General features: G+C 35.8%; 1 protein-coding gene across 5 annotated transcripts in view; it reads left to right on the plus strand.

Annotated features, from left to right (window-relative positions):
• The window catches only part of Eif4g (eukaryotic translation initiation factor 4 gamma), a 61,931-nt gene that overhangs the window by 45,326 nt on the left and 2,815 nt on the right, over positions 1–13,790 (plus strand). For all 5 annotated transcript variants that reach the window (XM_018504545.1, XM_018504547.1, XM_018504544.1 and 2 more), the window contains 9 exons: positions 8,749–9,569; positions 9,660–9,764; positions 9,991–10,512; positions 10,610–10,686; positions 10,847–11,015; positions 11,144–11,509; positions 12,449–12,612; positions 12,838–12,884; positions 12,985–13,214. In XM_018504545.1, the coding sequence (XP_018360047.1) occupies positions 8,749–9,569; positions 9,660–9,764; positions 9,991–10,512; positions 10,610–10,686; positions 10,847–11,015; positions 11,144–11,509; positions 12,449–12,612; positions 12,838–12,884; positions 12,985–13,214 (2,501 nt within the window). The remainder of the gene's footprint in view (positions 1–8,748; positions 9,570–9,659; positions 9,765–9,990; positions 10,513–10,609; positions 10,687–10,846; positions 11,016–11,143; positions 11,510–12,448; positions 12,613–12,837; positions 12,885–12,984; positions 13,215–13,790) is intronic.

A 13,790-nucleotide genomic window follows, 5' to 3' on the forward strand; every position in this document is an offset into this window, starting at 1 on the left:
CTCGCCGCGAGCCCCCGGGGTGTAGTCGCTCCGATTTTTCCCCCCGCCCCTCCCCGCCCGTCTCTCGTTCTCGCGAGAAATTAAATCGCGCAATTTCCCGGCTTTATCGCTCAATCGCGACGTCGTTTAATTTTCAAGATTTTTCCCCCTTTTTTTTTATAACTGGTCGAGAAAAATGTTTGCCTGGATCGATTGGAATTCCGGTGTGAAAATGGAGGTATCAGAATTCTCTGGTCAAGTCTACTAGAATTCCAAGGGTGGTAACCGGAATATTCTGATTGATACAGTCAGAATCTTCTTCTGGTCGATCTATTTTCAATCGTACGTTTTTCTCAGTGCGCGAATGCGTTTTCATTTACACGGCTCGTTTCGCAAGGTTTTCGCCTCGGAGAATCGTTTGATTCGGTAATCGGTCGACCGTTGTATGTTTTATACCGGCCTCGAAATGGTCGAATTATGCGCGACAGGCGCGATCAATGGCATTGTCTGGGAAGACGCGTCCACGCGGTGGCTGGCGCGTGGCCATTTTGTGGAATGATCGAAAGAGAACGCGCAGCACCATATTGGTTCGCCGACGTTTGTCCCCGATGGATGGATCGACCTTCGTAAAATTGCGCTTTCATTCCATTCTCGAGAGTCGATCGAGTGTTTACGAATTCAAAGTCCCCCTTTACGATATATGTCCTGCGAATCGATCTTCCAGTCTTTCTTTGATAATACAACGCTAAGATTTTTGTTCATCTTGTCAATATCAAAGTAATTTTTTTTTATCATTCGCAATTAATATTACAAGTAATAATATATGTATATCGAATGTCATTACATCAAGGATATACATTATGCTTATGTAAAAGATATCGTAAAGACGTCATATAAGCATTGCATGTTTTCTGGATAATAATAAGTTGTTTCTTTCTAGTTGAATGAATCGCTTACACGATCTTACCTCCTTTTCTCTTCGAGTTGGATAGAAAAGGAGAAAATGGTGCAAGAAGTTGTGTAGAAGAGAACAGACTCATTCCTGTTTCCGTCAATGTAGATTTACTTTAATCTCAGTTCAACTTACTCTCTTTATCTTTTTCTAATTCTAAGAATTAAGATAAAGAGTTGGTTGAACCGAGATTAATTTACTCTCTAAAACTTTTAGAGTGAATCTGATTCTCTGAAGAGTGAAATTTCAATCTTAAAGATTGGAAATTGAGCCACTCTTTTTTAAATCTGGCTCAATTTTCACTCTTTGGGCTGATATTCTTAATCGGTTTTTATGTTGTTTTATAATGTCAAAATTACATGAAATTTGACTTGTTAATTATTTCTCTAGAACGCCACTGTCATATCCAGTATATCGTTAATTTGATTGAAAACAATGAAGTTGACAATTTAACTCAAGAAAATATATTTCGACTCAAATTTAATTTATTATTTATTAAATGCATACATTAATATAGATGGTGTTTACTTTGAAATTAACCACAGAAATTATTTGCATTTTAATACACGTGAAAGTAATAAAATGTTATTTAACTCAAAGGATTGATTACCGTTGCTCCTTTGATGTCTGACAGTGTATAATTAAGTCTGTCTTAAATATAGTTTTATGATGTAAACAAATCACAGAATTATATTAGTCTCCTATGACATCGCTTAAAAGATGATTTTAAAAACTGTAGATATCGGTTTGACAAAGAGAAGACACAATATTCTTCACGGATTTTGATCTTTTTCAGTAGAATGATCTACATTGAAAATAAGTTGTGCCGTTTGAAAAGACCCCGTACTAATTATATAGAAAATTAGATCTTGATGAAATAAATTTTCACATATAATGTAGCTTATAATGTGGCAAACAAAAGATACCACAGATACTAGGCTTAATAACAGATAGTTCTTAACCTGTAATGTTATCAAAGGTGCTCTGTCCACAAGCTTTATTTTGATACACCACAGTTTCAAATCTATTTATTATTGAGTCTTGTGTTTATGATGTTTTGTTGTATTATCTACTCTTTAAAATTTAAAGCATTTTCACTCTGAAATGAAATAATTTTTACATATAATGTACTTTATACATTTTTTGGAAAGGAATCTTACTCTTTAAGATTGAAAATGGAGCTATTCTTTTTCAAAACTGGCTAAATTTTCACTCTTTAAGAGTGAGATTCACTCAAAAAATTTAAGTAGTAAGTACATTATATGTGAAAACTAACGCATTTCATCGTGATTTAATTTTATAATTATATCTATTAAATAATTATTAAATTTTAATTTTTATAATTACATATATAATAGTTAGTGGATCTTTTATACATTAAAAAATGCTATTAATAAGGCCCATTTACAAAAAACGCTTGCAAAAACAGCATAATTTATTTTTTATGTAGACTCATCATATTGAAGGGACTCAAAATCCATTGTGTCATCTCCTTATATGTATATTGGAGTGAAATTCCACTCCAAAGAATTTATATAGTACAAAACGCATAAACGTCTCAATTCAGTCTCCCTCACTCGATGGGAAAATACAGAAACGACCCGGGAGATGCGTCGTCGATAGCAATATCGTCGTCGAAATCGCGCGTGTATGCTCCCGATCACGGCAAAAGAAGTCCCCTCGGCAGTCCGGGGTCACGGCCGCGTGTGGTAACGCAGACGTGAGTGCGTGTGTGCGTGCGTGAGTGCGTGCGCGCGCCCTCGCCATTTCACAAGAGCACGCAGCGCGCGTGTGCGCAAAAAAAAAAATATTACGAGACTTTCGGCAGGGCAACCTTGGAGCCGCACCGCTCGTCATTCCGCCGCGGCGATCCGGGTGAAAGTTTTCCGTGGCTTCAGAAAAGTTCGCGCACAACCTCGGAAAACGCGAGCTGTTCTCAAATGTTGAGCAAAAAGAAATCCTTCGATTCGAAGGAAAAGGGTGTCGACGTTAACAGGTCTGTTCGCGTTGCTTGGCATCGCCAAAAATGCACTCAAAGTGAGGTAAATATAATTTCAGCGTTGGAGAGGGAGAGGGAGAGGGAGAGAGGGAGAGAGAGAGAGCGAAGAAACAGAGTGCAAAAAGTGCAACGCGAACAGACTTATTAGGCCTGTTCTTTTTGGCTGAACTTTTGCACCAGTTCATCTTTCTTCCTCTTCTTTCCTGCTGGAGAGAAAAGGAAGAAAGGTGAACTAGTGCAAAAGTTCAGTCAAAAAGAACAGGCCTATTGTTTCGAGACACTCCTTCTCTCGAGCATGGGGCGAGCTTGTTCGACTCGAACTACGAATCGGCTAGTTGATAAAAAGGAAAAGTACGAGTCACGTCACTCGCGCTGACGTCTTGTATTTATTGTACTGATAAGGAAATTCAAGGAGAAGAGTGATTTTATATGCGAAAGTAGATATTTGCATAATAATGAGCACGTTTGAAAATCAGTAGTTACCGGTTTGAACGTGTAAAGCTAATATTTCGTTTTGTCGTATGGCACATTTTTCAAGCATAATACGTTGATTGGCTAAAATAAAAATAGAGAACTTTTAGAGATTCGAGAACTTATATCTATCCTGCACCCAATTAACGCCTAAGGCTGATATTTCATGTGTCATACGGCAAATATTTCAAGTGGTAGGGCATTATGTTAATTGGCTAGAAAACAGGAAGTTCTCTCAAGTCTCCAAAAATTCTCTATCTTGTAGTCATCACACTTGTAGAATTTACAACACTTAAAATATCAGTCTTACGATTAATCCCCTCAACTATTTATCTTTTTCCAGTTCTAAGAATTAAAAGATGAAAAGTAAGTTGAGATTAAAATTAATCTACATTGATAGAAAACAGGTATTAGGCTAGAATTTCTTATACAACAAACTTTTAAAGCCTGTTGATTGGACCGACAGATCTGAGAACTTTTCCTGCAACCAATTAGCTTGGAAAATTTGAAAAATGAAAAATTTGTTGCGTGAGAAATGTGATATTAGCCTCTGATGTTTGTATTGAGGCACAGATGTGGCCTTTTTTAACACTTAGACACATTCGAGACATTAATATCCGTTTCTACCAACATAGATTAACTTTAATCCTAATTGAACTTACTCTTCATTTTTGTTCTAATATACTTAGAATTAGAAAAAGATGAAGAGTTAAGTTCAACGGAGATTAATGTTGAAGTTAATCTATATTAATAGAAACGAAGGGGCAGGAGTTCATTTTAATCCAAGAAAGACCTGACGTTTCATCGAGGGAAGAAAAACTATGATTCTCTTAGCAACTTCATTGGAAATGGCGTATTGATAAACGTATCGGAGTAGACGGGATGTATCGGCGCGCGAAACTTTTTCCGTCGTCGAGGCGCGATGCTCTTTGAGCTCCGTCGATGTCCGACAGCGATAAATGATTCCCTCGCACGTAAGACTTCCTCCGCGAACTCACCATCTAATTATATCGTTCCCTCCTAAAATCCGCGTCATCGCGTTTTCAGAGACGCGATTCTCATCGTCTCGCGGTTTTTATTTATCTCCACGGGATCAAATCTCCTTCGTAAGAGAGGGCACGATGAATGATTCGCTCTTAAGCTGTAATCACACTAGCGGTTGCCGTTTGAATCGCGATTGGTTATTACTTTTCAACCTATCAGAGCAAAGCAGTCAGTCACCGATTGAGATTAGTGACTACCGTTTAGACAATGCTCCACTTTATAATCTTTCATCGTGGTTAACGTTGGCCAATTATAGCCAATAAAGTGTTGTGATTTAGTTATGCTTTGAGATATCACTACTTTCTCGTTGCACACTCAATATTTTAGCATAAGATCTATCCACGTTAACATCTTCACAAATTTTTGAACGTTAAAGAAGATAAGAGTACTTTCTAAAATTTTTTAGAGTAAATCTTATTCTTAAAGATCGAAAATCGAGCCACTTTTTCAAAATTCACTCAATTTTCATAGAATTCCAACACTGCCTTAATTTTGCATCAAACTTGATTTTTTTCATCTTCAATTATTAACATAATTTGACAGTGATGTGGATCACCGTTTCTTTTATTTCGATATGCTTTTATTCATTGACTACGTCTGTAACAGTATTGCGATTATTAACTTTAAGATGAAATATTTAACGACTATTATAATCGTCGGTTACATCATTGTGGGATTCCTAGTCATTCACTGCCACCCATCTTTTCAACTGAAGAGTTTATTCTGTAATGGAAGAATGATCACCGCCTCACAATGATTTCGACCTGATAACAATTTACTGTAATTATTTTTCTTTTGGTTTGGACTGCAACTAAGATAGCAACTAGGATAGCAGCCTATACTTGTACAATTGTTAACTATTTTTATTTGAGATAAAACTTTTTCAAAGCAAACTACACACCGTCTACAGTACTAATTCTCAACTGCTCATTTGTCATTTATTTTTCAATTTTCAATGTTTAGAGGACTTATTTTCTTTTCAAAAATATAAAATTGATCAAAGAAGCGACATTATATGGTAAACAATTCGATTTGTTTTAATTTAATATTCTTGATCGAAGCATTACATTTACTAGGATTTAGAATATAATAAGTATTTTGAATAAATTCGATGCTTATGATAAATTCAATGATAGATTTGCGAATATATGAACTTTGGAAATATTTGAAACAAATATTTATTATTAGCATACAGTATGGATTTTTCTGTTGTATAGATATATATATTCGAGCATTGAAGAGAGGGAGAGAAAGCGAAGATACTGAGTGCAAAAAGTGTAACACGAACAGACACTATGTAATGTTTCGAAGAAAAAAAGTTAATTTAATATTCTATGCATTAAAAAATATCTAAAGTACATTTATTGTAAAAGAGAGAAGGAAAGACGGAAGATGGAGTTTTGCGGTCCACGACCCGCTTTTATAAAACGCGACCAACCTACTTTCATGCATCGAGAATCGAATTAAAGACCGGTACCGAAGATGGTGAATGCGCGAAATATCGCCCACAATAATTAGCCGGTTTAAGGCTCGCCATTTCGAGAGGATCCATCGATCGAAAAAGAATCGGCACGTTGTGTTTAATAAAAAAATTCTTTTTTTTATCCTAATATTTCTGTCAGTCATATCATGTTACTATTATTTTGTATTTATATTGTACTTTGAACAGATATTTAAATTTCTTGAATATTTTATATACATATATATACTTAAAGTATAAATAGTCAAGTGTTTTAATATTTTGCTTAATTCTGACAAAATATAAGTCTGGAAAAATACTTTCAGAAACCGTTGAGAAGAACCAATAAGATTCTTTTAGATTTTCCATTTATGATCCAGTTTACAAACCGTTACACTTCTGATCTAAATCTTCATAGATCAAATCAGAATCTATAATTTTTGTTCTTTTGGAGAAAATCGAACTGGATTCTAATTTGATTCCAAAATGTTTTTTATGAGGGGTCGATATTATCAGGCAGATTTATAACAGCAGTTTTGCTGGCGTCTCACCTTTTGCACTTGCAATAATTTAAATTGAATTAAATCTCGACCGATTCGACAGAGTAGGGAGGAAGGAGACGCTCTTTTCACCCGAGAGATCGTGATGAGTAAACCATGGCACACGGGAGCGGACGTAGGAATTTTTTCGGATGATATTTATGCATGGACACGAACGCTTTTGAGTTAAACGGCGTCTGCACAGAAAGAACGACTATTCTTAAATCAACCATAATATGCTCATACATAAGCAAAAATATTGTAATCTTGCTGCAAGGTTTTCAGTCGTGATTGAATTTGTATTGATGCAAATATTACTTTGCATTCAAGACTTTCCATTCAGGACTCAATCAAAATCTTGCAACAATACTAAAATCTTTAAAGCAAGATTTTTGTTTATATGAGCATATTATTTAATTTAAGGATAATCTTTTCCGTGCGATAAAATTCAAGCTTCAAGTCGTGAGAAATTCACCAACCACAGTCGAAAGTGAGAACAATCGACTGACTGATCGATTTTTATAGTTTAAGGCTTGAAACTGAAGTTTTACGCCTTAAAATCTCGTTACAGACGTTGCTTCAAGTGGCATCGATAAGATTTTAAGGCCTAAAACTTAAGAAATTGACCGATTGCAACCGAAAGTGAGGAGAACAATCGACTATGATTGATCAATATTTTAAGGCTTAAAACTGAAGTTTTACATCTTAAAATCTCATTGTAGACGCTGCTTTAGGTCGAGCCGTTGAAATTGCACTCAGTGCGCCTGCTCCGGCGCAAACCGACCGAACGGAACTAATTTAAGAAATCCTATGTCGTGCCTGTCGGTTTGCGCCAGTTCACAGGTTAAAATAGATGCGTGAAAGTCGTCGGGCGTCGCGGCCGGCCAGGCCCGAGGGTTTTCCAAAGTGTCTTTCAGTCGGGGACAATCGTTCGCGGACGCTGTTGATTTGTTGCGCGGATCAATCATCATTATCCTCATCGATTATCGTCGTCGTCGGCGGCGACGTTTCCTCGGATCGAATTTCAAAACCTAGAGGCCCAGACCTCGCGAATTCAACGCGATTCATTCCCCAACCTCGCCGTCGACCTCTGAACGCCACCGCCGAGAAGGAGATCACCGAACATCATATGCTCGCTGATCGACGGCAACAATAACGACGTTGTCGTCGTCGCCATCTCGTCGATGATGCGATTCTTCCCGTTGTCGTTGCTGCGCATCGTCGCGTTTACGTGTCGCATCTACGCCGAGTTTGGCAGGGATTTGGCAGATTTATAAATAAATACTGAATCAGTGCCCCGCGCGCTCGTATGCGCGGCCATCGGAAACTCGAGCCATCCGAAGATGTGAGGTTGCACGTGCGCGCGCGGCGGTACAACTCACGCGAAACATGGGCGACCGAGAGATCACGGTACAAGCGCTGTTCTGGACTTGGCACGTACGCCGATACGCGGCGAGAGCTTTCCCCGTTGAATGAAAGCTTCTAAAAGTCCAGAAAGATTCAGCTGTCTGCCTCGAAGGAAAGAAACGAGCCAAGTGCGAATGGCTTTCGTTTCTTCCTCTCGAGCTTTTGATCCGATCGTTGATAATAATCGATAAATATAAGATAGGTGGATAAATGTAGTGGAGCGATTGTGAATGATTGCGTTGAGCAGAGGAAGCAACTTTGTAACTGTCGTACGATTCTTTGATATGATTGGTTTGTACGTTTAGATCCAGTGAAGATCTGCGGACAAGACCTATCATACTCTCTAAAACTTTTACAGTGAATTGTTACTCTCTAAAGAATGAAATCTCACTCTTCGTGATTGAAAATTGAACCATTAAAAATTATTTGCGGTTTTTAAGAGTCTTATTAACAAATTATTAATATTCTTATAAAATGCTTGTTCTCATAAAAAAAGTATTAAATTACTCGTTAATGATACTATTCTGGTTTTGTTCATGATTACATTTCAAGATCGAAAATTATTTCGGTCTACAGAATTGGATATATAGATAAATTCTTACCAAAATATTTAAGCACTAAGCTCCGCTTTGACCGAATATAAGATTTCTCTTGTTTAATTAGATTCACTCTTTTTCAAGATAGGCTCAATTTTCTCTCTTTAGAGTGACATTTACTCCAAAGAATTTGGAGAGTATTAAAAAATCTTGCAATTGGAAAGCTGCTTTTTCTGCTGAATGCAACTAATGTATTGCATTTCTTAAAATTATACACGCGATCTCTTTTTCTCTCGTCATACTTATATTTCCGTATAAGTCGTAGCGTGCCTCATCAGTGTATTTCTTTTTGTGTTCTCCAGGTAAAGCTATGCAGAAACAAAAAAGCAAAAATAAAGTAAAACTCCGCGAATTGAATCGCAAAGGCGCGGAGAAGGAAGGCACGGACATGGATGCCTTTGTAAATACCGTATCAACAGCGAAAACAGCGGAGATCAAGCAAGACAACAAGGAGCAGCACGCACCCGCCCCGAAAGACAGTAATAAAGAACCCAGTAGAGAGATCAGCAAGGACATCAAAGAAAAAGACAATTATGAGTCGAAGAAGGAGAAGGAGATTTTGCCGGTTCACGTAAAAACCGAGAAACATGTATCCACGGAAGTGTCTAAGGACAGCACTCCCGCGCAACAGGCATCTCACGTTGTAGAAAAGCCTCCGACTAGCAAGGAATCTTCGACAAAGTCGGAGGATAGTACGTTTAATGCTCTTCCTGCGACAAATCCAAATGACGTCGTCGATCACGCGGCGGTCATCGAAGAGATGCACTTGGAAGCAATGGTCGCGCAGAAAAATGAAGAAAACTTTAAGGTGTCGGCTCTTCATGCGTCCAACGACGAAAAAGCGACGACGATTCCATCCGTGAATACAGAGAAGAAGCAAGAAGTCGAGGTTTCCAGTGATAGCGGTAATGCCCCGGCTGAAATCGCTGCACCTAGCGTTAATAAGGCGGCTCCTCCATTACTCAAGTATTTGTACAAAGAGGGCCAGTGGAGTCCGGTCAACATGACCGGAAGGAAGTCCTATGATCGGGAATTCCTGTTACGTTTACAGTTTGATCCTAACAGTAAACAAAAGCCAGCTAATCTACCAAATTTACAAGCTGTTTTGAAAGATAGCTTACAGGTATGAGTTACTTCTTCGTGTATATAATTTATGCACATGTAAGCTTCATAACTATCGTTTTATAACGTATGTCATGTTTGATTTTTAAAGAATACGCATAATACTATGGACTTGAGGGCTTTTAAGGATGCTAACATTACTAGGCATGATTCGTTAATGCCAGGATTTGCAAAGGCAAATATAAGTACACGTCCGGTAAGTAAAATTAAAATAAAATGCTTGCGATAATTTTTTTATCATACGGAAGAAAAAAGAAAGACAAGATAAGTGATGCCGCATAACGAAAGTAGTGGTCTGAAATCTTTTGACGAATAATCCATACCTTCTGATTAAAACGTTCATTCTTTGTAATATTATTCTATTGATTGTCTTAGCTTTGATACATGATATAGATGAGATTTTTTTTTATCCTGTTTTACAGCCACCAACGAGTCGTAAGAGTGAGAGTCGGGGTAAACCAAAACCGAATAAGCCAAATGTAATAACATTTTCATTGTCATTAAGAGAGGACGTGAAGCTAAGGGAAACAGAAAATGCATGGAAACCGGCGAGATTAAAGCAGATTAATCAAACTGAGGAAGAGGCAAAAACGGAAGCCCTTTATAAAAGAGTACGAAGCGTATTGAATAAACTCACTCCGCAAAAGTTCAACACATTAGTTGAACAGGTTCGAAGTTTACCGATTGATACGCAAGAACGTCTACAAGGAGTCATTAATCTCGTTTTTGAAAAAGCTGTCGACGAACCCAGCTTTTCCGTTGAGTATGCATTGTTGTGTAAAGAACTGGCCCAGATGGAAGTTGCAGGCTACGAGGGTCAAGATAGTTCCGTTAGCTTCAAGAAACTTATTATTACACGTTGCCAAAAAGAATTCGAAAAGAATCCAATTGATGATGTCGCGAGAAACCGAAAGCTAAAAGAAATTGACGATTGTAATGATCCGGTAAGAATCTTGTATTGTATATTTTGTTTATTTTTTTTTCTCTGATAGAGAGAGGCTATGTTGTTTTCATATCTAATTGTTATATTGTCTTTGTTAGGAGAAAAAGAAAGAACTCCAGTTGGCACTTGAAGAAGAGGAGCGTAGGATACGAATTAAATCTGTAGGAAATATCAGGTAAATTTTTTTTATCCGACATAAGTTGTTAAAGTATGTTTAGAATCGTTTTACATAATTGTATGAACATAATATGTTTACAATTATTTGTGATTTTGCATGATACAATACAAAATCCTTATCAAACTATGATTTTCTTAAACGTATCTTATTCGTTTAGATTCATTGGCGAGTTGTACAGACAGCAGATTTTAACAACGAAAATTATGCACCGATGTATTCGTCATCTACTAGACCAGAACGACGAAGATAATTTGGAATGTTTATGCAAACTGTTAACAACGATTGGCAAAGATTTGGAATTGAAAGGACAGCAGGCTAATACTGATGTAAAAATGCTGTTTTTATTATTCATGTTTAATTAAAACGTTTATGTTGGAAATATTCCAACATAAACGTGTTGGCAATAATATATATTATCTAAATTTATTTCTTATTTATTTTTTTTTACTAATAGGAGATGCAAGAATACTTCAATAGAATGCAAGAGATTGTTGCTCGAAAAGGCCACAGCAAAATTAGTTCTAGGATTCGTTTTATGCTTCAAGATGTTATCGATTTGAGAGCAAATAAATGGATTCCTAGAAGGAATGATAACAATCCGAAGACAATAGATCAAATACAGAAGGAAGCGGAATCGGAACGTCTTGATATGCAAGTGAACAGCGTTCCACTGAATACCGCACGAAAAGACGATCGTAACAACGATCGGAAAAGAAATCGTGGGCTAGGCGGTCCTACTGACGATGGTTGGAGTCAACCAGTAGGAAGAGTAAGACCTGCCACGTATTCAGTGGAAACGGCCAAGCTAAAAAATAAACCGGTTAGTTATTTGATTTCATGTTACCATGTTAAATAGGATTTTTTTGGTAGAATCACTACAAAACATGATACTATTTTTTCCTCACTATTATATATATATATATTTTTTTATATATATGAAAATAATGATAGAAAATAATTGAAATAAAATAAGCACGTACATTTCAAAATATATACACAGACCGCGCTCCGATATACACTGAAAATTTATGATGTACGTAATATAGATTGTGGATTAGCAGTGTATATCGATAGTTTAAAGTATAAAAGATCTAAAATTCATGTCAAGAGTTTTAATATTATATGTTTATTTTTAGTTATTATTTTGGAATGTAAGATAAATGTATCAATTAATTGGATAAAATAACAATAATGTGAAATATTAACCTTTTAATGATATGACTAAATAAATTTGACTTATTAAATTGTTATAAATAAATTTATTTAATCATTATTAAAAGCTTAATATTTAAAATGTTTGTTATTTTATGTAATAATTGGATTTTATATCCACTAACCGTCGACATTTATCTTACTCAATTTTCACAAAAGATATACAAAATTTTATATTGTAATTTATAAATTATAATTTTTTTCTCAATCAAAAGCACATACATCATATCTAATAAATAATATAATTGCTCATTTAATATAAACAGTATTTTTGAGTTTTTTATTTTTATAAAATTATTTGATGGCATAATGTATTTGTTAAAAGTATTCAACATAGAATTAAAATGATAAAATATGTAAAATTAAAAGTGAAAAATAATTTTTTGGAATCATGCTCAACTATCGAAATATAGTGTCTATGCTGATAGTTTCACAATTTAATGTAAGCAACACAAGAAAAACAATTAGCATTGTGGAAAAATGGCAATAAGAAACCATTTTCAAGAATGGAATTTTTTTACCAGCATTTTAAATTATTTTTCAACAGCCTCCAATGGACGACATGCAACTTGGCAACAGAGCATCTTATTTATGGAGGGCTACTAACCCGTCGAATAACTCCAAGACGATAAGTTCCAACAAATTTGCATGCTTAGAAAATATGTCCAATTTAGACCAGGACAAAAGGATGCCGCCTTTACCGCTTTCTGGGTGAGTTTTAGATTTTTCAACACATTGTTTTGGATTTTGTCGCAGCTGTTTATTAATCTCATGCTTCGCGCTTTTCTATGATGATACATAATTACGGACTAGAGTTTCTGAATCTTCTAAAAACTTAAATGATTTCACAAATGAATACTGATGTTTTATAAATTATACATTAACATTTAGAAAGATATTGAACAATCGCTTATATATTTTTATCTGTTATTTCAGATCACGATCAACTGGTCCAAGAGAGTGCAGCCGGGATTACAAGTATGGTATGTTTTCCTATATGCAATTTATTTTTATGTGATAATATATCATTAAACGTTTTCTTTGAACAAGTAATTCTTATACAAAAATCTGTTATTTTTACAGACGGTAGGAACTCCCGTAACGGCACTCATCAGTCGAGTAGTGCTTCGAGCAGGGAGAGTCATTCATTACTTGATAATTCTCAAAGCCGGAAAGTCTCGATGCTTCCGCCTGTATTGAAGTCTGCCTCTCAGTCTGGGGCTATAAGCCATAAAGCTCCAATGTCGGAACAAGAATTTACAAAGGCTTATAACTCCATACTGAAACATTATATGGAGGAGCCGATTATTGAAGTAAGTATTCTTGAAATTTAATATGCATCGCATTACTTCCTCTTCTATGTCTCATTTTCCGTCGTAGAACAGTATTAGTCCAAACATCTTCTTGGCTTACCCATATTATTGTTGTCAATATTGTAAGAACTGAATAGCTTAGAGATGGTACAAACGAAAGATTAAGCTTTAATTTCTAGCTTTACTACTCCAAGTGTGTAACAATTCCAAAGTCCTCGTCATTTTGTTGTAATATAATAAATAATAAATACTTTAGTTCAAATCTTTATTGTTAAAATTTGCTATTTATGAATTTAAATCCTTCTTGGATGACAATTTAGTTGTATTGCTTTTATGGCTTGCCGATAAATGGAACCAAAGTAAATTACAATTACATGTCTTAATTGATCCAGAATAGAATATTGATAAGATCATGCGATATACTGTTTTTATTCGTAATTTATTAGCTCTAAACTCTCTTATAAACCGAAATATATGTAGAATGAGGAGTTGAACCCGAGATCTGCTGACTGTAAAACGATCGCTTTGTAATCAGCAGATCTCGGGGTTATATATATAATGTGTGTGTGTGTGTGT

This window comes from Trachymyrmex cornetzi, unplaced genomic scaffold (assembly GCF_001594075.2).
Source record: "Trachymyrmex cornetzi isolate Tcor2-1 unplaced genomic scaffold, Tcor1.1 scaffold1732, whole genome shotgun sequence".
NCBI lineage: Eukaryota > Metazoa > Arthropoda > Insecta > Hymenoptera > Formicidae > Trachymyrmex > Trachymyrmex cornetzi.